This window comes from Hipposideros armiger, unplaced genomic scaffold (genome assembly GCF_001890085.2).
Source record: "Hipposideros armiger isolate ML-2016 unplaced genomic scaffold, ASM189008v1 scaffold_139, whole genome shotgun sequence".
In the NCBI taxonomy this organism is placed as follows: Eukaryota; Metazoa; Chordata; class Mammalia; order Chiroptera; family Hipposideridae; genus Hipposideros; species Hipposideros armiger.
Genome location: NW_017731489.1, coordinates 353,235 through 377,394, shown reverse-complemented (window position 1 = coordinate 377,394; position 24,160 = coordinate 353,235). Strand labels below are relative to the sequence as shown.

General features: G+C 42.9%; 1 protein-coding gene across 8 annotated transcripts in view; it reads left to right on the top strand.

The window, feature by feature from the left end:
• The window catches only part of ENOX1 (ecto-NOX disulfide-thiol exchanger 1), a 524,830-nt gene that overhangs the window by 416,514 nt on the left and 84,156 nt on the right, over positions 1 to 24,160 (top strand). For all 8 annotated transcript variants that reach the window (XM_019650344.1, XM_019650343.1, XM_019650337.1 and 5 more), the window contains 2 exons: positions 4,893 to 4,999; positions 8,993 to 9,110. In XM_019650344.1, the coding sequence (XP_019505889.1) occupies positions 4,893 to 4,999; positions 8,993 to 9,110 (225 nt within the window). The remainder of the gene's footprint in view (positions 1 to 4,892; positions 5,000 to 8,992; positions 9,111 to 24,160) is intronic.

Sequence of the window (24,160 nt, the reverse complement as noted above, 5' to 3'; positions counted from 1 at the left end):
TACAAAAAAAAAAAAAGTTGTTAAATTCACTTGGTCTTATGGGTTTTTTTGAAATTATGAAGAATATATATGTATATATGTGTGTGTTATATGTGTGTGGGGGTGTGTGTATATCTCCTCGCCCACATACAGGGTAGTGAATAATCACTAGTAGTGTTAAGTTTATTAAACAAGGAGACTGTTAGACTAAGGTGGCTCTAAGGCTGTGATGGCCTACATAAACAAACCAAAATCTAAGCCTGTCAGTGCCTCAAGGTTATACAATCAAAACCTAAGGACAACCAATCACAAGCAGCCAACTAGGCTCTGAGATGTGGCCAATCCATAATATCCTTGCTTTGCTTCCGCCTTTTCTCTATAAAAGCCTCTCCCCAGCTCCTGTCAGTGGATTACTCTTAACCACTTCCAGTTTGGCACTGGCCAATTCAAATCAAATTTCGCTCAAATAAACTCTTCAAATTTTTAATATGCCTCAGTTTATCTTTTAACAAAAGATTTCGAGCTGCAAGGAGCAATGGGCAATTTCCTCGTTATTCTGTTTATCCTTCTTTTGTGTTCATTTATACCTACTAGATATATATGAGAGACTTTATTATGACGTCTAAGGCTGACACTCAAGCATACTTGTGAAAAGTCAGTCACTTTTAATTGTTCTCATGACCTTCAAATAACAGAATTTAGGCAAAACACTTAAAACATAGAATTAGGGGGGAAAGATTTGCAAGGCATGAAGGGTAAATTTAAATGTTCTGACTGAGAGCTCTTTCTGTTGATAATACAATATTTCCAAAATGTTTACGTTTAAGTATACTAACTGCTGTAGGCTCCTGTGGGCCTTGCAGCCACACTCTGGAGACCGCCAGGGGTAGTGAAGGCACTGGTGGGGGTTGATCTCATACGAGGAGTGATCAAACAATACAGTGAACATTTAAATAAATAAAAAAAGTATTATAGTAAAAGATGCATTGTCATTAATCCCCCACAAAATACTCCCCCTTGCCAAATTTATTCTACCTACATCACAACTTCTATAAGCTACATTTCTTGAACAGATGCCAATGCCATCTTGTCTACTATTTATCTCTTCCCTGAGCTTTTAAGTAGCGTTTTAAAGACCTCATCACTGCTTGTAGCTTTATTGTATATAGAATGAGTAGAATTAATTCTACTGGAAAGGCACTGAATGGTAGTTGAATTCATGGACTTCTTTTTGACAATGAATTGTGTTGGTTTTTACCTGTGACGTCAATTCTAGCGGTCATCCTGATTTATGATTTAAAAAGTACATGCCTTTGAATCACATTCATTAGGTCATAGGCTCTGAGGTGGTTTTTCTCTAATGATGATGAATTTGTGCTGATCCAAGCTCTCTTTCTGAGCCCTTTTATGAGCCCAAGAAATTTCATTTGCAAGACAAACGCGAACTAGGCCATAGAACTACTGTGAGAGTATTTTTTAAACCTAAGCTTAGTTACACAGTTTTTGGGTTTTGGGTTTGGGTTTTTTGTTGTTGTTGTTGTTAATATGTGCAGGGGGGTATAAAAATTAATAAGAAAAGAAGTGTACAATTAATCACATTTAGTTTTGTTTTTAATTCCCCTGTTGAAAAGAATACTATAATTACATGAAATCAAGAATGGCCCAGAACACTTAAGATATATCTCTTTGAATTCTGACTTCTTCCAGAACCCCCAGTATATATTTCAGCTCCATCTGGATGACCTCTAGGCATCTCAAATTCAGCATGTCTAAGAGCAGTTGTCTTACCTTCTTCCTCAGACCTCCACCTGTACTGATCCTCTTGGTCTCTGATGTGCCTCCCAAGCTTGAGTTGTCCTGGGCTCCCTCCTCTCCTCCCTCACAGCAAGTCAGCCACCATGTCCTACCAACCTGCCCTGTCAGATGACTCCTTGCTCCTCCCTCTACTCCAGGGCTCTGCCTTAATTCAAGTCTTCATCATTTCTCCCAAGCAGATCCTGCTTAGATCTGACCCCCGTGGTCTACATTACAAAGTTCACAAACTGACTTAGCATGCATGGTCCTTTCTTGTTCCTCCTCACCCGGCATTAGCTCCACCTCCACCAGCTCTATTCACAGGAAGTCCTTGCACAATCCCACACCAGCCTTGGAACTAGCCAGCCAGCCCTGCCTTCTCAGCCGAGTGAGCACTGATGCACTGGTTGAGGCCTTGCAGAAACGTTGCCTTCTTTAGGGGTGTTCCCTGAATCCACCTACTGAGTTAGGTACTGTGTCCCCATTGGTGTCCTCCATACCTCTCTTGCAGAGGGTAATTATCTGCTTGTCTTTCTTTCTCCCTAGAGACTGTGATCTCATCAAGGGCAAGGACTATGTCTTAACCTTATATTTCTACCAATCAGTCAAGTGCCTGGTCACCAGTAGGATCTCAGATGTTTGCTGAATGAATGAACGATTGAATGAATTGAACTTGTGTCCCAGGATATGGTAATAGCACATTCTAAATAACTGAGGCACTTAGCCTCAAGCAGGGAATCTCTGCAGTAGTACCTGACTTGAGTAGATCAGGGGATCTATTTTTTACCCTTGAACATGCGTAGTTTTTGGCCGTTGGCTCTTTTCTCCTAAGTGCTTTTCCTACTGTACCCCTCCACGGACATTACTGGTCTCTTACCTAAACCCCTCCACTCCACACACATATATGAACACATACTTTTTCTGAAGTGTATCCCACTTATTAACAGCTGTCCCTGATTCATGGCAGGATTTTGACTGTCACCACCCAAATACTCACATTACTGTCTCTTCCCCTCAGTCCTGGTCTCAGGACACCACAGTTTTTATTCTTCTAAATGTTGCCATTCAGAGAGCTCTACTATTAAAAGTAACAGGGGGCCTGTTACCCTTTAACATCCCGCAATCACTACCACCTCTGTCCCTGCCGCATAATCTCACCTGACAGTGGAGTCCATCAGTGCATTGTGGTCTGACTGCTGTGCATTGCCCGAGCAGAAGGCAGCTTGAAGACCTGGGTGAACCGGGCCTGCATGCTGACTGGACAACGGTGGGGCTGTGTCATTCTGCAGCAGCCATGCTGCAGTGAGGCCGAGCCCTGCGAGTTGGTGGTCAGGGGAGAGACAGCGCTCAAGGTGACTAGACTGGCAGTGTCACTTCCTCCAGGTGAGGTGAGGGGACGGAAGCCCCTCCCACTCACGGAGAGTGTGAGCTAAACGGATGGCAGATCCTCCTGTTCACATTGAGTGCAATAAATTCATCATGTGGCATGATGATAAAATTTGGTAAATAAGGAGCTTTAGAGTTGGGATTCTCTCTTTTTTTTTTTTTTTACTAGTTTGAAATTATATTTAAACACTATGTTAATGGCAAAAACTTCTCCAGTTGTCTCCCATAATTTGTCAATCTTAAGAATATAACATCGTACAACTGAAGAGTTAGATCTTCATTTAAAAGATGCCTGTTGGAAACAAGTTAATATAATATTTTAAAATAAAACTCTTGAGGTGGAAAACAATACACATAAAAGCCCCTGTGAGAACTACCCCTAGATCATGTAATGGCTGCTTATCAGCATCATAGGACATTTACAATGTGGAAAGTAAATGGAGTCAGCTTTCTTCCTCCGCCCATCGCACACCTGTTTATTTTGTGTCCTAATGTTTAAAAGTGATGCCCCAGGTGGTGTTCCTCCGTGGAGATTATTCTGTGACTCTTTGACATTCTTTGGACACCTGGAAGATGTGGAAGAGCTTTGATGTCCTTTTTTATAATAGAGCCTTGGAAATCTCTTAAGAAAAATGTATGTTTGATAGAGTCTTGCATCCATGAGAAGCTCATTTTAACTATGACTTCCAAACTAAATATTTAGAAGTTCATGTTCAAGCGTATGGTTAATTCAGTGCTATAATTTTGTTAATCCCGTGCTTACTAAGCCAATAACTGCTTCAGCAAGACTGAATCTGCAGTTGGTTGGCCCCACCCAACTACCAAGAGCCTGTCCCTTTCTCTATAGAGCTTTGCTCAGGACCCTTCCACATTTATCATTCCATTTGCACCATTCTGGAAGCCACAGAAGTCCCAAATGAGGTCAAAGTGACAGAGTTGGAACTTCAAGGGGTTTGGGAACCAGAGGGAGGGGAGACATATGGAAGTGAAAATGGAATGAGAATGGTATGTGGTCGTGATAAACGACAGAGGGTGCCCTGTGGTGTGGAAATAGGGTCTGCATGCCAGTGCTGCCGGCTCTGGCTTGAAGTGGAGGCGGTGACTTCTCTTCCCTGCCAGAGGGCTGCAGGGCTGGCTGTCGTGGGCACAATGAGGGGAGTCAAAGGAGCCTGAGAATGAGGGGCGATATGACATTCATATCCACTGCTACTACTCATTGCCCCAGCTTGGAACTTGGACACGGTAAAGTCTGCAGAGGGCTACATTTGAGTCCTTGAGATGGAGACCAAACGAAAAACAGCTGTGTGCCTGGCTCCTCCCATTCAGCCATTCCGCCCCAACTTCACTTCTAAGCCCCCAACCCAGGCACTGCTTTATCTATATATCTATTTCTGTATGCCGACACCTGTGCCCCTATGATCTATAGATCTAGGTATATAGATATACCAAGTCACATTTGTAAAAGAGCTAAAGAATGCTTGGAAGCAGGTGCCCATGAACTTTGCCTGGTCATCCTTAGAATTTGTTTTAACCTAAAGTTGTGGAGACAGACTTGAAGGGAGACATCCCAACCTTGCTAAAATGTAAGTACAAAAAGGCACAAATTGGATGGATATTGATGATGTTATTTCTACTGTGACATCATCCATAGACTCCTAGTGCCTTTGCTTTGCTTCCCTATAGTGATCACAACATAAATTACTTGTCTTGTTTGACTTCCTTGTTCACCAAAGTTGAGCAGATTGTGGCCGTTTTCAACGCTTCTACCAGACAAAAAGCTTGGGACCATTTCTCGAAAGCTCAGCGCAAGAACATAGACATTTGGCGAAAGCATTCTGAGGTTGGTGATTTTATTATTACTTTCTAACCACCATCACACAGCTGGAATGGCAGAGAATAATGTGGCTGCAGCCATTATGGTTTTTGTTACAGCGGGCAGTCATCATGCCATTGTCCTGTCTCCTTGTCAGCTCCAAATCCCGCTCAGACACATCCCTTCCCCAGAAAAGCAACTGACTTCATGCTTAGAGGACAGAGTCCTTTTCTCCTCTGCAAAAGGAGAAAAGAATCTCTTCCATTTGTACTAAAGAGCTCAGAAATAAACCAAGACACTTCCTCTAACCACTATGAGGAAAAGTGTGGCGTAAAATTGAAAACTAATTTTTCATTAAAATGGAGTTTTTTGACTGTCCCACAATGTGATGATGATGGTTTATTCTCTGGGCTGGAAATGGCAAGTATGCCTTTCATCCGGGTGTTCTCATCACTAGGGCTGTCTTAGTCCCCTGTGCTGGCCAGAGATGATGTCACACCCCTACCCGAGCACATTCCTGGGAGGGGGTGGGGGGTGAAGGGCCAGGCTAGCCAAGTCCACCCTTCTGCACCAATGAATGTGTGAAGTGTGAGTATTTACCCCAAGGAAGGAGTCCAGAACTAGAACTTCTTTGCCATCTGGGAGGTTCAGAGTGTGTCATTAGTCATGGGTCGACCAGCTGTTATTTTTAACTCCACAGTGTACTGTACACTGTTAACCTGTAATTTAAAAGTAAGTATATTGTCTTTGCTTCTTCTTCTTCTTTTTTTTTTAATGAGAGAATGTTTCTTATGTGGATGCCTCTCCATCTCTAGCATGTTGATATTAAAGTTCTCTAAATGATAACTCCCCTCTTTCAAAATTTCAAACTTATAGAAGGTAAGGTTTATGTATTTAATGATTCTGACTCTCACTTTAAAATAAGTGTTTCATAGAGTTTGAGGAAGCACAAAGCACTGTGATATCAGTCATTTGGGTAGCATTTTAAGTGCCCATTAACTAATGCTAAATTACAGTTCAATACCAATGGCACTAGATATAATATCCACATGAATGCCAAATGAATTCTTTATTATCACTGTTTTTATGGTGAATTCCGAATGACTTCACAATAATGGGACACTTAAAGTGCTAGTGCGATTTATTGTTAAGAAAGACATTTTTTATTTTGTTCACAAATGCCTAAGAAGGCGGTCGGTGAGTGACGCAGTTCTGTTCCTCCGTTCAGGACTGTGACTAAGGAGGAGGTGGGTTTCCTCTTTCATTTTTCAGGGGCCAGAAAAACAAAGGGCGCTTACTTAATGCTCTCCTAGACACTGAATGGAGATCAATCGGAGTGAAGGTTGATTTTCAGGAGCAAAGAGCCCTTGTTTATGACAGATACACGTTGAGGGTCATGAAACCCAAATCAGAATCTATAAACTGTGATTCAGACTTGGGGAGCATCTATGAATTGTTTATTTTCTTTTTCCTTCACATAAAAACCAAGCATGATTAAAAGAAATGTTGAGAGAAAGGCAAATGGCATGATGCTGAATAAACCTGGGCATAAAAAGGCTGACATTATAGTACACAAGCTTCAGCGAACATCAGTTATTGCTCTAAGTCACACTTCCTGCCGTGTCCGATCCCCTCCGCTAGCCCTGGCCCCCCCATGCTGGGGCTGGGGCAGAGCAGGGCAGGCAAGGCGTCCAGCTTTGTTCCAAGGAAGCCTGCTTGCTGCGCTCCCTCCTGGGAGGTAGAAAGGGATGCAGTTGGTAGAGGTGCTCCTGGAAAGGGTCTTTGTGACTCGCTGCCCCTCCCACCACCTCTTGTGATATACTAGGCAATAGGGTTCTAAATTACCTTTGATTTTTCTTTCCTACATGTCGCTTAATTGATTAAGTACCAGTTGGTAATTTAACATTGTGGATGATTTCTCAGTTGCATATAAGCTTGATAATTGGCTTGATTTTTCCACGTTCCCATGTACAGCATCTGTTAATTATCTGCAACACCTTTACAGATGTATCAGAGTGTACTAGTGATTTACTGCTGAAACGAGGGCACCCGGTGGGGACGCCCTCAGCTCTTCCTTACTTCCCCTCCCACTTTTTCTTCCTGCCGCCCTTCCCTACAAGCAAAGCTAGCTACTGTGTGAAAGTTTGTCATTAATGGTAGGGACGGAACAATAGGCCCTTTCAGCCTCCTTTATTTTTTCCCCCCCCCGCTGACTTTTCCTTGTTTTAAGTATTTTCAGGCCACCTCTTGGGGAATTGGGCTCTTTGTTGGCAGAAAAATTAGCTGTTCGCAACCTAAAAACTTCCCCACTAATCACGTGCACCATCTGCCTCTGATCCCCAGTGGTGTTGTTTAAAGCAGAATTGGCACCTCTTTCTCCTGGGTGGCACAGTCAAGTAAGGAGACATGGCCTGTCCTCCTGGCAGCCTGTCAGGAGTGCCCTGTGATGGGTGTCCCTGTCCCTGGAACCTTGCCTCTCTGCCACCCCTTTCCCTGTCTTCTGCAGTGGTGATTCCCAGGGGTCAGAGTTGACCATGCAAATGCTGTAAGCAATAAATAATTTCTTTTCCATTGTGCTACAGTTATAATCTATGAGCTAAGGAGAGAAGTGAATTGAGAGAACCCGTAACACAGACTGATATCTGCACATTGATTGAATGGGCACTAGAACTATGCTTAAAGTCGTGCCATTAATGCATTAAGTGTTGTAATTGAGTTTTATTGTTACTCATAGGTTCATTTATTATAAAATGAAGTCATTTTCACTGTTTGACTTTTGTTTAGAGACTTCAACTTAAATGGGGTAAAAAAAGGAAAAGGCAGCCTTCCCTACACCCCCCCCTTTTTTTTTGAGGACAGTACATATAAGAGAACAGAATGGATAAGGATTCACAAATACATAATATACAGATTGATGCAAAATCATAATATAATTATTTAGCCAAAAGGACTACAGTGCCCTGATTTTTAGGCACAGTTGTAAAAAATGTATTCTGTCACCCTTTACTTTTTACAAGTTTTCACATACACTCTTCCATTCAGACAACCTTGTATTGCTACTATTCCCCACTTTTGGGTGAGTTGACAAAGGCTCAAAGAAATAAATGCCTTGACTGCAGCCACACCTCTAACAAGTGGAGAACATACGTTATGGCGCTAAGGTCTTTAAAGGATGCTAAAGCAGCCATCGCAACAAAAACGATAAAGCCTACACGATCGTGTGGAACACCCAAAAGAAGGCATCTGTTTTTATTTTGCCCTCCAACATTTTTTGAATTTTACACTTTGGATATCTGAATGGGTTGTGCTTGTGTGTGTGTGTGTGTGTGTGTGTGTGTGTGTGTGTGTGTATGAGGAGTGATCACACATGGGCACATGCACACACACAGGGGCACTGTTTTGTGTGAAGTATAATAGTGGTCTACATTATCAGCTTAGAGAACCATGTGCCTAGCATGATGCTAAGTGTCTTACACACATTAACTTACTTTATCCTCAAAACTATGATCATCACAGTATTCCAGTGAGTAAACTGAGGCTAAGAGAGCTGAGGAACATTCCTGAAGTTACCTAGTAGGTCAGTGGTAGACGGGGCCTTTGAAAAGTTTTTGTTGCTCATTTCTGATCATTAGCTAGGAGCCCCTCCTATGTGCCAGTCATGGTGATAGGTATTTCTGTGTTACCTTCACAACAGTCCTGCTCGGTAGATGGTATTATCTCCTTTTCTACAAATGAGGAAATTGAGGCTCCGAGAGATTGGATAATTTGCTGAAGAGCCCTTGGCTCTTGATTAGTGAGCAGGAATTTACCCCAAGCCTGATAGCAAATCCTGTCCTTCCACCCCCTACCCCCACCCCATACCCCTCAGAACTTTATCCTAGATTGGGTGGGGCAATGTTTGGGAGGTAGGAAATTCAGACTCTAAGCGTTCGTATGTCAGTCATCATAACTAGAAGACCACTGGGAAAAGGTCTGTTGACGTGTGTCTGTGACTGACCTTCGCGTATTCTTAACTTCCAGGAACTCCGGAATGCTCAAAGTGAGCAGCTCATGGGCATCCGGCGCGAGGAAGAGATGGAAATGTCAGATGAGGAGACCTGTGACAGCCCTACTAAAAAAATGAGAGTCGACGAATCAGGTAACGCTGACAACTGCCGTGTACCCGTGACGTGTCATGTGGCCTTCCTACTGTGAGTTGGGGCATATGCATTGGGAATCGACCACATAACTCACGTTTATTTGAGTTATGATAAACCTTCATCTCTGAGTGACTCTACCTTTAATTAACAGAATTTTAATTTCCCTCCTAGGAGCATACTAATTTAAATTGTTCCAGATGTTTCTTTATATGTGGGTCTAGGGCCATTAGATTTTTCTCAGGGATATGTGCCTGTTCCCACAAAAAATCCTTTTCCAGAGTATGACAGCCACCGCTAATGCTGAAATACAGATAAAAATCTCGTTTCAGTCAGTGTACTTTGAACATGAGAATTGTTTAATCCCCAAAGAAGCTTTCTAGCCTCTGAGCCAATGTGCTGGAGAATTAGACTTTTTTCCAATAAACTTGAGTTCACCTAACCTGCGATTGAAGGGTTTGCTCACTGGGTACCAAAAAAGGGGCATCACTCTAGAATTGTAAAAAGGAGAGAGGCTCAGAAGGCACCTCGGTTTATGTGCTGTGTCTCCTCTGAGATACTGAGTTAAAACTCTCTCCTCCAATTAGGTGTATGCAAATCCCTTGGTATTGTCAAATCAGCCCAGAGAAATGCTCGCTCAAACATAAGAGACACCAAGGGAGACTGCGTGTCCAAGCGGGAGAGTGTTGTCTAAAGGGCCTGGGCAGACCCGCAGCGCCACCATCATCAGAAAAGCAAATTAGAGACATGGCATAGCTTTGCTCTGTCTCCTCATATGTGCCAGTGAATAAAACACTGAACCTGTCCCATGCTTTTTAGCAGAAAGGTTCAGGTGACCAGAGGAACCTTTGCTAATTTGTCGGTAGAAGCCAAAACCAAGATTCCAAAATGACCAGGTCATCCCAATTGTAAAGTGGTCGGAGTGCTGTTTCTTCCAGGGCTTTAGACAAGCATGCCGGAGACATAAATAACGGTGGGAGGAAAAGCCCCTTCCTCCAGGCACATCCGAAAGGAGTTTAATTTCCTTAGTGCAGAGACTCTCAGAAGCGTGGTCCCCAGTCCACCATCAGCGTCACCTAGGAATTTACTAGAAATGTGTATTCTTGGGACCTACTGAATGAGAAACATCCAGCAATCTGGGGTTTACTCCTTCCAGAGAATTCTGATGTTTGCTGAAGTTTGAGAACCGCTGCCTTGGAAATTTTCTCTTTTATCCTCCATTTCCATTTATTTAAATCTTTCAGAAGCTCAGCATTAAAAAAGGCCCCATGCCACTATTATTTGAAGCCACATACCCTTTGTCTGAAAAACGAACCTGGCATGTATGTGTCACTGTATGTCTCCTAATAAGCCCATATCAGATTTCCCAGGACTGCTTGATTATTGGGTTAGGATTGGCTTATTTGAGGAAACCACCCTCCTCATAGCATCTCTCTTCTGCAAACCTTCGTATAACAAAAGAGCGCCTTTTAGTGTGATTTTCTTAAATTCAAGGAAATTTTTCCAATAAAGAAATAAAAATTGTTTTCCTCGCAGAAGTGTTCATCATTTTTGAAACCTCTGGTTGAGAGGCATGTTTCCATGAAACTTGGCTCCTTCACATCCTTATAAAATAGGTGTAGGAGAAAAGAATTGAATTTATCAGAAGTTTTGATTTGAACTTGTGGCTTTTTTTTTTAGAGGGGGGAGGGGTGACTTTAAAAAAAAAAACAAGACCAAAAAAAAAAAAAACCTATCCGTTTCCCAAGTAAGAAATATGTATAGTTTCACAGCCTGCTTAGGATCGAGCCAGAATAATAATGACTCCGAGCAGTAGGCTGGCGGAGTGGATCTTGCAGACGTGGCTGCAAGCCGGTACCTGCTGCCTGCTGCAGAAGCATCCACAGAGGAGCTGAGGGGCTCGCCCCACCCCTCGGCAGGGACCACAGGGTCCTCTCTGGAAGGTGGACTGAAGAGCCCTCTCCCCCAGACCCCCCTTGGTTTACCCCAGGCATCTGAGAAATGAGACCTGAACTCCCAGAAGCGTTCGCTAGGTTTGTTCCTTGGTCAGTGGAATTAATGAGTACAACAGTGCAAGTTCTCAGGGAGGAGATGAAAGAACTCGAGTTCAAAGGCCAGGTCCCCAGGAGTTCAAAGCCTTTTTCGTGCTTTTCAAAATGAGATGGACCAGAGAACGTGGCGTGTGGTTTATGAGGGAAGCCCAGGACTGATTAGAGGGAAAGGCAAGCCACTAACCTTTTTGATTCCACTGGGCCCCGAAGATCCCTCCAAAAGGCAGGCAGGCAGCTGTTTTTCTTTCAGCCGGCGTACAGGGGACACAGCGGAGAGCAAGAGTCCCCGTCTGGTATTTTTACCAAGCCTCAGACCTCATCAAACTGCTGCTTCAAGGGGGGGGGGGTGGAGGGACGAAGGGACGAGGCCCCATAGTCTGAGGGGAAACACACCTTTCAGACACATCTCCTTAGGTGACACAGCACTCATTTTAGGCCAGATGTGCATGTGACAGCCACCCATGAGCAGGCTTCTCAAAATGTCGCTCTAACTCACTGACAGGGGAATTGCCAAACGCTGAAATAGAAGTAAAACCCTCTCCCCTTTAAAGAAGCCCTTGCCTTTTTCCTTTCTGCTGAAACAGTGAGACTTGTGCCTCAGACCTCCTGAGCAGTAGTTCAGGAATTCTTGGAAATTCCAGGGGGGGATATCCTCCTGGGAGCCTCCTGCCTGTGGGAGGTCTGTGGTGAGGCAGCCCCCACAGGACCTTGAGTCTGGTCGCCAGTGTTGGCTGTCCTCTTCATCTCTCTCCTAGAAGACAAACTGACAGGCACAGTTTTATCTCTGAGGGGGAGCTGGAGAGAACTAGAGAGGGCACAGTGCGTTATATGAGGGCTTGTATCATATCTTGAGTTAATTCTTTTTTAATCAACGTTCAATATATCTCTGATCTTCTGGTTATGAAGAATAATTCATTGTACTTTTGCTTTTTACCACGCATCATAATTTACAGTGTGTCTTTGGCTAGAGTTCCCCAATGCTGCTGTACATACGATATAATTCCGGGCAGGCTGTTCACTGTTCCTCGTCAGCTGAACCTCAAGGGGCAAAGGGAATTTGCCGGAGCAAAACTAAGATGCTGATAAAAAAATGAAAATGAGTTTTGTTAATAAATTGGAAAATCAGGACAGATTTATTGAAGCATTCGTTCAAGAAGATGGCATCCTGTTCTGAAGCCTGTGAAGATAAGCTTTGATAAAAAAATTGAATTGATCGTTGCATAGTCTGCCTCCTACTGGAATCAAGCCCAACTTGACAAGCCAGGTCTATTCTTCCTCCTGCCTCTCTCTCTCCTTCTCCTTCCCCAGGTGGGCAGTGAGGGCAGAGCAGGCGAGAGAAGAAAAGAGGAAGTCTGTCCCAGATTGTGAGGCCTCAAACGCAGAGCCTGAGTAGCCATAGTATCTATTGTGAGAGTTAAATGAGTCAGTGTGTAAAGCCCTTTCTTACAGCGCTGAGCACGTAGTAAGTACCTGTTAGTAAGTACATTTAGTAACTCTTAACTCTGCTTATTACCTTACTCATCCTCCAGCACCTGGCCTTAGGCCTTTCACCAAGTCAGAGCCCAAGAAAAGCTTGTTGACTTCAACTGCATATCCCCCTTCTTCTGGCCTTTGTTTTTTATGCCTGTGTCCTGTAAATTGATAGGCAGATGGTAACCCTAAGAACGTGTGCTCTGATTAGATTTAAACCGCAGGCATTAAGAAGCATGTGTAAACAAAGATGGTTCCTTTCCCAACATGCTCAGAACTTTTATACATATAAAATTCAGGGCCATGTGCTTAATAGGCTACGTCTCAGAAAGTTGAAACTCAGCATCATTGTAATTCTCAACCAACATTTGTCAAGCACCTTCTAATGTTCAAGGCACTGTGGGATCCAGAAGATACAGAGAGGGTTAGACACCATCTACCCTGCGCCCAAGGGTATGAGACACTTTTAGAAGAGAAGAAATAAACATTTTAAGTTAATAAAAATATAATGGCTCATGCCAAACATGTTCTAAAGCCATTAATTTAAATTCAGTGTGAACCAAAATGAACATAGCTACCCAGTATATGCACCTCATCCAATATTTAGTGAGCACACATTGTACTTTGAACACAAATTTTAGGGGAGTGAAAATGAATACATCCTTTGCTTAACAGACAACCCTTAAACCATTCCATAAAGCACAAATGTTCTTGGATTTTAATCACACCTCATTTAAACTCTGGATTCGCTGAAGAGTCAATACTCTTTTAACTACCAAGAGTGTTTTCTGCGTTGTCAATTTTCCATGGAAACTCACCACAATATAGGTACAGACTTTTTTTTAAATTTTAATAGCAGTTCAAATAAAGATTTTCCAGCTCTTTCAGCCAGCTCAGTCAAATTAGGGACTCCTAGTTAAGTTTATTTGGAACTAGCAGTAGTCCATCTGTCTGAATCGTTTATATGTATCTGGGAGCTTTAGGTTAAAAAAATTAATAATAATAAGTCTCTCTCTGGCTATCCCCTTGCTCTATTTGAACACTAGGACTGCCTGTTTTAATAATTTAGTTCATTTCCTGAAATTCAATGCCTTTGAAAGACATAAAGGATGCCCAATGGGGAGGTTACCATCAGGCAGGAGCCTAAGAAGAGGCTCACTGCTGCCCCCCAGCACCAGACTGGGTACAGAAGGAAGGGGCTACTGGTTGTGAGACAGGGGGTCCTGCAGTAGACAGACAGGGCCAACTGAATGGGACCGTATCTCTCACAGCTGGTGGAAGCTTGCCATTGCATTGCAGGTGACCTAAGCAGGCTCACTCTAGAGTCACTGAGAACTAGGCAGAGGGACAACAGCATTCAGCATGGAAAGTGAGATGGCTCAGTCTGAGGCCACCTGCCAGGGGCGGAGCTTCCGGCACCAGCAGACCCCAAAGGCAGGGTGTCAGTGCGGAGAGGAAGCTTGGAGGAATAAGCTGTTTGCAGACTTCTGTTTTCACATGTAATGACAACCTGAAGGACAGATAGAGCAGTGGTGTGTATCCATCAGCGACCTCCAAGTGAAAGACAAGCTTTTTATGCGCAACCACAAAAGAATATCTTTTGGGAACGCAAATACCAAACAAGAAAATGTGGTTAATTACAACTAATATGGCTTAAAGACGATGCGCTGAATCTTCCGGGGTGGGCTGAGTAGCCTGCATCCTTCCTAAACTCTTGAAATAGACCTTTGTTTCCAGGGAGCCAAGCCTTATTTCTGTTTCATCCTTAATAAGAAAAAAAAAAAAAGAAAGAAAGAAAAAAACCCACTTGCTAATTTTGCCAAAGAATTTTAAATATGTGTTTATTTTGGGTAGATTTTTCAGTGCCCTGATTTCATAAACACTTACAGTTCTGTTTTCATACGGGACATGTTTCTGAAAAGTGTAGAAATAATTTACTTTGTAAATTGCTTTACCTTTCAAGTGAAAGAGACAGACGTTATTGGATTGAACTGCAGTGTAGGTCTCCTTTGTCATGAAGCCTCCTTCTGCCCAACCAGACTGTGTTTACCTGTTTATATTATAAATTCACATTTGGAGCCGAAACTGTCGTCCGGCTTAGCCACCTTATAATTTTATTTTTATGTAGCACCTATCGTCCTGACATCTCTCTCATATATGCACGCATTTTCCATAAGCATGTGTTTCACGTGAAATTGATGTGTGCTGCTGAAATCGCATTGTGTCCAGGAAAGCATGGAATTTCCCCGATACTCTAACCACCCAACCGTGCTGCACCTCCACGAAACCCGGCTGAGCCCTCGCGGAGGCTCTCCAAGCATCCATGCCAAGTCGGGCCAAGCTTGGAGCTGGGTGGGATTTCTGAATGCTTTCCTGTGTGACACACCAGCCCAAGCTCCCAGCTGCATTTGCGGGGCAGACTCCTGCTCTGTTAAGTGCTGGCTTCTTGCCCAGTGACATGAGCCCCTGGAGCCTGGTGAAGGGTTTAGGCTGATGATGGGCTTGGGTAAGCAGGGCAGAAAAGTGAGGAAGTTAACAGCCAATTTTCAGGAAGAGCTACAGAGCCCTTAACCTGGGAAGGCTACAGACAAATGGCCAGTGAGTGGCAGGTGCCGCTGTGCACAGACCCCAGTGGTGGAATACCCTCAACTGCCAGAAAATGACTACGATCTAGATCGCAGTCTATTATGTTTTCTGGGCATTTCGTCCTGATTAGGGCTGATGCAGGATCATTACGTAGGAGAGTAGATTTAATCCTGTTTTCTTAGCAGACTTGAAGGATACTGGGGGAATATTTATGTAATAAGATGCAAAGTTGCTATGGAAAATACTATAGCAATCTAACACCTTCCCAGAGCCAGGCAGACACTTGTAACAGCAATCTGAATTTACATTTATGTTAGTGTCATTTTATTGACACTCTTAGCATCTCATTCTGACAGGATGTTGAAATATGTTTTCAGCTTATCTTTGAGCTAAATTAATACAGTGCTGTTGGATTTTAAATGTGGTTTGCACAACTTCTGGAAAAAATCAGAGTATTTTTGAGGGAAGTTAGATGACAGAATCTGGGTAAGTGTATAAGTTTGTTTTGTTTGTTTGTTTCCTAAGCACAGGAAAAAATTCCTTAGTAGTATTTATCCCTAATTTTTCCTTTTAGTTTGTAAATAATAAGTAGGAACTTCTGACTGTGAAATAAGGATTGTCCCTTTTTAACACTGGCACAGATTGTCAAGTGCTCACCTGCGATTCTATCGGTGCTTACAGAAAACACTTCTAGTAGATCAGCCCATTGCACTCCAGCAGTGTGTAACATTTTAAACACAAAATCTGTTTTTCGTATAAAAATAATACCTGGTCATGTTGTAAAATCTGAAAATGAATAATAAAGAAGAAAAGAGAAGCAGGTTAGTTATAACACTGCGAAAGGCTGTGGTTTCCAATTTGTTTTCTTCTGCACAACTTAACAATAGAAGCATTTTTCTCTGTATTTTTAAAAGCTCAGACACAATAATTCGACATGATTTTGTTTTCAGACAGACCTCCTTGTGTAACCAGCGAGTGGTTTTTTTTTCAGGCTCCCTTTTTGTATGTTAATGAAATAGAAACTATAGAATGAATAGTATGTTCTTTCACGTGAACCTTTGAGAATCGAAGCTGTAATCTTTGAGGTGGTCAAAGAGGACACCTCAGAATGTTAAAAGCCTGATAACTGGATCAGACCTCCCAAAAGCATCTATCAAGTCCCTTAAATGTGAGTGTGGCAGACAAGCTATAGACATGTAGCTGGTTGGTAGTGGAGAGATAGTGTCTATTGATTTTCTTGTGTTCCTCTCCATCTAAAACTTAAAGTGTGACTATAAGTGGGGCACTGGCCAAGAGAATCAATACCAGACCATATTAAAACACATGCTTTAGCAACTTCTTAGCACAGTGATGGACTGTTTATGAACATTGTTGTCCTAATTCTCCCATGCGTTCATACTGCATTGTTCATCAAAACACAGTTGGTGACATAAAGCTATTGTATCTAGACTCCTAACACTGTTACCCAAACCTTCATTAATCAAAGGCCTGAAAACGCTAGGTCTACTGTATGAATACAGAACGTGACGACAAGAGGACATCCGAGAGAATTCTAGTTAGCCATGCTCAGTTCGGTGCCACATAACTAATGAAAAAAAGTAATTGAAAGAAATAATTACTTTCTCCCCTTTCTTAGAAATTCCACCAGCCACTATATGATACTTATACAGCAGGCCCTCGAATGATGCCATTTTGTTATAATGTCGATGAGGAAAAGTAATTGATGCCTGGCCGGGGCCACTGACCGTGTGTAGAGTTTGCACCTCCTCCCATGTCTGTGTGGATTTCTCCAGGGTCTCAGGTTTCCTCCCGGGTCCCAGAGATGTGCACGTGAGGCGAATCGGTTAGGTGTCTAGCATCCTAGTCAGTGTGAGTGTGAGTGTGGGTGTGAGTGTGCTCTGTGATGGAAGGGCATCCTGTCCTGTCCAGGGTTGGTTTCCACCTGGCCCCCTGAGCTGTCAGGACAGGCTCTGACCACCTCCAGCCTGAACTGGAATAAGAGGGCTGGAAATAAGGAGCTTACTTGTTTTTATTCATCTTTCTTAAATGCACCTATAGCTCACATTTATTTCAATGTATAATATTAAAAGTGCGTTGAGTATTTGGAAGTTTGCTGATGTTTTTGTGACCAGAAATATGTCGTAGGAACATAGCTCCTGTTTCAATCAATCAGCCCATGGTAAAATTGGTTTCATCATATGTTGTTTTGCCTGAAGTCACAGTTTTCAAGAAGCTGTCGACTATGTTAAGTGAGGACTTACTGTACTTAGAAGCCTTGGAAATTGAAGTTTATAGCAGTTAGAAATTAATGTTATAGTAAGCCCTCCTGTATCTAAATGGCTTAGAGACTCCTCTCTCACTTGGGTGAATATCCATGATATCAGGGAGAGGCTAACGACCCAGCAGATCTTCCCCCCAGTTCTGGGGCACAGTGTGTCACATCTTCTGGGATGTGGCTAAAGAAGGGACATTTTTTTTTTTTTTACTCTCCATCCCTAGCAGAGAAGTAGGGAAAAATATTCTTGGATGAGTTTCAGGACGGAATCTATGTTGCAATGCTTCAGGCAGGGTGTCACAGGTTCTTTCATGAGCCCACCATAACTTCTAGAACTGCTGTGGCCCTGGGGCCCCTGCTTTCCACTTGGGTCATTTCCGCTTGACACAGTTACCTAAATTTTCAGTGATCAGAATTACACTCGAAACACATCAATCTCTAACATTGGGATACTGGTTAATTAATCGCATATCTATACGCAGCCTTGAATTAAGTCATTCTTCCAAAGACCATCTAATGCCACGAGAGAAGGTTCTCAATATATTGTTAAGTGATTGTTGCACAAGAAAGAACTGAGGCTGCAAAGCAAACCTGAAGTTTACTTGGGGTCTTTAGGAATTAAATCTGGGAGACACAGATTCAGGAGGAACAGGAAATGTGTTCCGAGGAGGGAGGAAAAAGACAAAAGTTTATAAAGGCAAAAAACCTGCCGGCTTACCTAAGTTGATTTGAAAGAATAATGATTGGCACAGACAAATGTAACTAACATCTGTCTACATTAGATAGGTTACCATGCTCATTGCTAGGTTGGAGTTCATAGAAATAAGCCTCCGCCTGAGAATGGCAACAGACATAGCTGTTTGTTGTTGGCAGAGGCTAAAAGTTTATATTCCATCCAGGTGTGGACGTGCATAAGGCCAACTCCCCTAGTGACACCCCCCCCCCTCCAGGTTCGCTTTCAGGCCCCTTAACATTAGTGACTCCATTTCAGATGTTTCTGCCCACATGGTAAAAGCAGTTACGAATCGATGTATAGATCGTTCCAGGCGTGTGTTTGTGTATGTGCTGTATTCACAGTTTGTATGTTAGGAGATAATCTGTATGGATGTAGGTCAATCCATTCAGAGTGATTACTTCTAGATGGTATGATTGAAGATGATTTTTGTTTTCTTTGTACATTCTTTGTGTATCTCAAAAAATTTCCACAATATGTACATGTACTATATTCATAATTAAACTATAATAAATAGTAATTTTAGAATTACCTAGGAGAATCTGGGGTAAAATTCATATTGACTGGGAAATACCATCTGGCCATTTCCAATCATTCAGGAAAGTCAAAAGTGGCAATGAATAGTAACTAGTATCAGAGGATGGACATTTATTGAATTGCCTTCTTTTGCTATTAACTAGGGAATGTCCACATTTAATTTGCCATAATATGCTTACCTCCCCAGACTGTACCGTCTTACTATTTTCTATCCAAGGGCTGGTCATATGTGCATAATTATTAAATTAAGGATCCAAGAAATAATTCAGGTTCGAAACTAGGCAGTCATGTTGAGTTCTTATCCCCAGGGAGATTGGCAACGATGAGTCTCTTCAGATGTGGAAGAAACCCTTAGAAATCATCTTGTACAAGCCCCTCCTTCACTCACAAATAGGAATGTGCAATCCCATGTTGAGAAGTTGTTATTTGCCCAAGACAGGAAGCAGAAAATCTAAAACTCAGTACCGGTTTCCTTCCTTCCAGGCTAATGACCTTTCTATGGCACCACTGAATTATGGGAAAAAAGCTCCAGACTATCCTTCAAATGTCTTACATGGCATCTTAAGAGCCTGTAACCAAATAAAATCCACCAAGGATTTTGAATGCCTGCGATGTGCATGGCACCATGATGCCATTTGGAGGCAAAGGCTGGCTGGAGATGTTTCTAACTTTGGAATGTTAAGCTAGACAAAGCTGATCGGGGCATATGCTTAGTCTTCCCATTATTTTCTGTATTTTCTACTAACCTGCAGGAGATTGGCTTCAACACAGGCACCACACCCAGAAAACTGTTTTGAAGCTCATTCCAACAGAAATGCCAGCTTTTAAAAATGTTCAGGAAACTGGCACGATCTCTTTCCTAGCTGAGTGATATATATTTCCTCAAAAGCAATCTGCTCTATGGCGTTAGGCAAGCAGCAGAAGAAATGCTCTGAAGAGGTGAAGCTCACTGGGACGGAGCCCTGCCATGCTGTGAGCTTCCTTTGGTAAAGTGCACACGGTCACAACCCATGCTTTCCATTCCCTGACTCTCCAAACAGGTGAAGAAAAACGTAAGGGCACCTCTCAAAACACAGGCGCAGATGTGGTGGTTCATCTGGGATGACCTGAGCTACAGTATTAACCCTGTGACTTCCCATCTCACCCGTGTCTCCTCTGCGTCCCCAGGGCCTGGGAGAGCCCACCTGCAGGTTACCAGTTTATTGCGTCTCCATCTAATTTCAAGACTTATTGAAGAGCTCCCGCTGCGCCCTTGCTCCTGAGGCTTTTCTTTATGAGATGTACCTCCTAATAAATCTTAAAGATAAAAGTCTGGGGGGTGGGAGCTACAATAATATCAATCCTTAGTTTTGATCTAGAAGAGATCGTAGAAGTAATATGTCCTCCCCCTCCCCACCCCATGTTCTAAATTAATGAGAACAATGTGTGTGTGTGTGTGTGTGTGTGTGTGTGTGTGTGTTTACCTCCAACAATAATTAGTTGGAGTGCTGAGTAAATTCTGCAAGATTATACTGGGTATTTTTGTAATTACAAGTTTTTAGGCACAACTTACAAGACAACACATATCTGGCAGATATTTTGGAGAGAGGTTAAGAGATTTCATTCTTCCTTTAGTTATTTGCCAGTCAGTTGTTTAATGCATGTCTCCACCTGCTGTACTAGACTTTTGTGGTATAGTTTACATAATCAGAGCATCCTAAAGCCATTCATTTTTCTAGCCTTCACTCTTTGCATCCATGAATTGTCTTAAGCAGTATCATAATACAAAGCAGCAATAAAATTAAAATGAATATTCAGTGGCTCTTTACAATGTGTATGGAACCATGATATCACTTTCCTTGCAGTGCCAGATTAAGGGGAAAAAACAGCAAAGTCTTATAAGACTAATGGAGACTTGGCCTTTGATCTGAGAGCATTACTTATCTCCTCTGAAAAATCCTAGTCCCATATCATCAGAGTGCTCCTTCTGGAATAGTGTTGTGTCCTGGGCCCATACAGTGCCTGCTCTCTGTACTCTCAGAAGTCACAGCAACACTAGCCAATAAGCTCTACCATAAAGAACTGTGGGAGCTGAGCGTACTGAGAAGTCGTGTATCTCTGTTCATCCGAACTCTGTCTGATCCCTGGAGAAGGTCTGGTTTGTTTCTTTGCTTGTGTTAAGCACATAAGGGTGACAGCGTGCTGAGATGGGAAGGCCTTCTATCCCATGTGACCCTCAAATGCGAGTTTGGGATCTTTTCCTCCCCGAGTGGCCAGTGCATCGCACTGTACACAGTAGGTGGACAAGAATTTGTTCAATGAGTGGGTAGGACATTAAAGCTAGGAAGAAAAAACTTTTAGTCTGTCGAAGGATACTTTTTTCAGTGTAGAGAAAAGAAAAAAATCCACAAAACAACAAAATACCTTATCTGTTTAATCCTACAGCAGTGCCAATGTTTTTCAGATGAGGACCCTGAGGTCTAATGGAGGTTTACTGACTTGCCCCAAGTCTCATCGCTGGTACGTGACTTCCAGGCCCCATGTCTCTTTCTCTAATAACCTCTCAGTCTCCCTCCAATGTAGAATCCATGTCTACACACCCATCTAAGGTTGAAAGTAGCAGAAATGCAGGCTTCTTCTCAGGTGCACTGTCCTTAGAAACACCCTGGGGTCCGCAGACCACTGCATGAGTCCAGCTCACCCTCATCCCTCTGCTGTAATTATAAAATATATCAGAGACTGTTACACTTTAGAGCAGGAAAAATGACATGTTCCTTCAGGCCCTTAAAAGGTGGTCGACGATGGCAAGGTAAAGGATGGCAAGATAAAAGGAAGAACAACAAAGAAATAAGTAAGGTAACAACTGAAACTTGTTTCTCTAGAGCTTGGTTGAAATTATTGCAGATGGAAAATATATCTTGAATTTTTTTTTTTTTTTGGTAATTGAAAGTTGTTAGATCCTTGGGCTCTTGAAAAAGAAATTAAAACTTAAATTGGACTTTTTGCCCCTTCCATATAAATTTAGGCCCCTAAGGAACATTATAATTGATGCCAGATTATCAGCACCGTGTTAATTTAACATAGCACTTTATATAAAACTATCCATAGCACCTTCTCTCTCATGGTCAATAAAAAGCTAGTAACAAGAGAGCATCTTTCTCAGAGGAATTCCTTTAACCTTTCAGAAATAAAATATTTCATGCTAATTCCTGCATAATTGGAAGGAAGTCATTTCTTAGAAATCATTGAATGTGAGTTTGAAGTCTGTCCCATCCCTGACTCCTTTAATTCAATCAAGGTCACCTCATAAACTTGCCCAAACAGCTCCATTTCTCAATTTAAAGAAAGGGGTGGAGGTGTTTAAAAGCACTAGCGTTTGATTAATCATATTTAACTGAGGCTTAAGCACTTGCAGAGCGTTTTTAAGGAGTAAGAATAAAGCATTGCTACCTGAAAAATGATACTCTTCAGAAACCCAAAACAAATCATTTTAATGAGCAAAGCAAAAGCTGCTTTTTGTGGGGAAGTGAGAAAGATTATCATGCTCAACATATAGAGGGTGTTAATATCTGAACAACCCTCTCCCAGGGAAAAAAATTGCTCTAATTCAGCCTTCCAGACAGTTTTTAAAATACATGCACTTTTCCCTGCCCCAAGGACTCAGAGAAGATGTACGCTGAGTTTACGGAAGCAGGACTTTGTCACACTCAAGCTCTGGGGATGAAAAGAAGAAACGAGGAGACGTGTCCCATGGAAGAATGTGAACTGGGCCATGTGAACGGATGAGAAATCAAGAGTTCTGAAAATAAGGTTTTGAGAGGCTTCCTGCCGTGTCTCCTTCCCATTTTCTGGGCCTGACTGAGGAATGCCAAGCTCCCCTGGATGCTGTTTTTAAGACAGGGTCATCTAGGTGGTGAAATCATTAAGAAAGGCTCTGAGAAGGTGGCCTCCGTGAGTGAGAATCTGTGTCCCTGGATGAGAGTTGAAAGTCACTGAATAGAGTGAAGAAATAACTTTAAAGCAGATGAGGTCAGAGGCCCCTTGAGGTGTTTTAGTTTTGTTTCCGGTGTGGCTTGGCAAATGATGTCCCTTCTTCAAAGCCTTAGCTTTCTCAGCAGTCACATAAGGCTTGTCCTAAGAGAGTGTCCTCAAGGTTGTAAGAAATAGCCAATTAAGGGATTCCGTGGCATTTCGCAAATACCAGGTACTGTGGCAATGTGGGAATTGATACTGGTGAGCCATAACAGAATATAAATGAGTTCTTCACAGCCCTGTCTGCATAAGAAAAATTCCTGGGAGGCGTCATGCAAATACCAGTGCCTGCGGGTTAATGCCCAGGAGCTATGTTATTAAAACACCCCTCAGGTGATTCTGACACAGCACAGATTGAAAACACGAGCATGAAACAGGAGGATTGATGGCCGTCAATAATAGGTGGGGAAACAGGAAAAAATAAGCAGGTTGAGGTCAGGTCATAAAATAGGAAAATGAGAAGAAAATTAAAATGGAGTGAAGGATACAGTGGTTTAGCGGAAAGGAAGTGACTGACATAGGCAATAATGAAGGACCAAAGGAAGAAGAAATGAAAAGGAGGGAGGTGGTTTGTTTAAGTCTGACCTGCATGACGCAGTGGGTCTGCATGTATCTGCGTGAGGTGCACTTGAAGTAGCCTTTGGTCTAAGTGGGGAAAAGGCTGCTTCGCAGGAGAGAAGAAAATGCAAGTCGCTTGATGCAGAAAAATGCGATGAGAGCCCAGGAGCAAGTCCCTGTTTTTCTCTGACTCTAGGAAAATAACCAAGGGACTTGTTTTCTCACCCATGAGCGGCGAGAGAAGAAGGCAGGATTGCCTGGGCATATGCCAAACAGAAGAGCCTCTGAGGACCTGTGACTGGTGCGGGGAGAGCGTGCACGCAGGACGGGGCTTGCTCCTCCAGTAAGAGGCTCGGTCAAGGGCGGCTGGTCCCCGCAGCGCACAGCGGCTCCGCAGGGCCTCTCCTGGGTGCAAGCCACGAACCTGATGGAGCAGGAACTTCCTCCAGAAATATGGCTGCAAAGAAAACTAATCCACAACAACATCCAGTAGATCAGAAAAATGTGTTATGGAGACACTGCCGGGAGGATTTATGAAAGCATTCAGTCACAATATCATCACAGGAGAGGCAGGGAGCAGCATTCGAGAGGAGCAGGTAGACAGATTAGTGAAATGTGAGCCGGCAAGGCGGGCGGCAGGGAATCCTGAAAGGCCGCGTCCGTGGTAAGAGCCGGAGAGGAGGCAGTCCCCTCAATAACAGAAAGGCTGTTAGAAAGGGCTGAGAGAGAACAGGTGTCAAACAAAGAATGAAAGAAACGCACGCGTGGAGGAGGGTTAGGAAGAAACCCTGAGGAAGTGAGCATCTGGTTTTGAAGGGTAGAGAGGTGGGG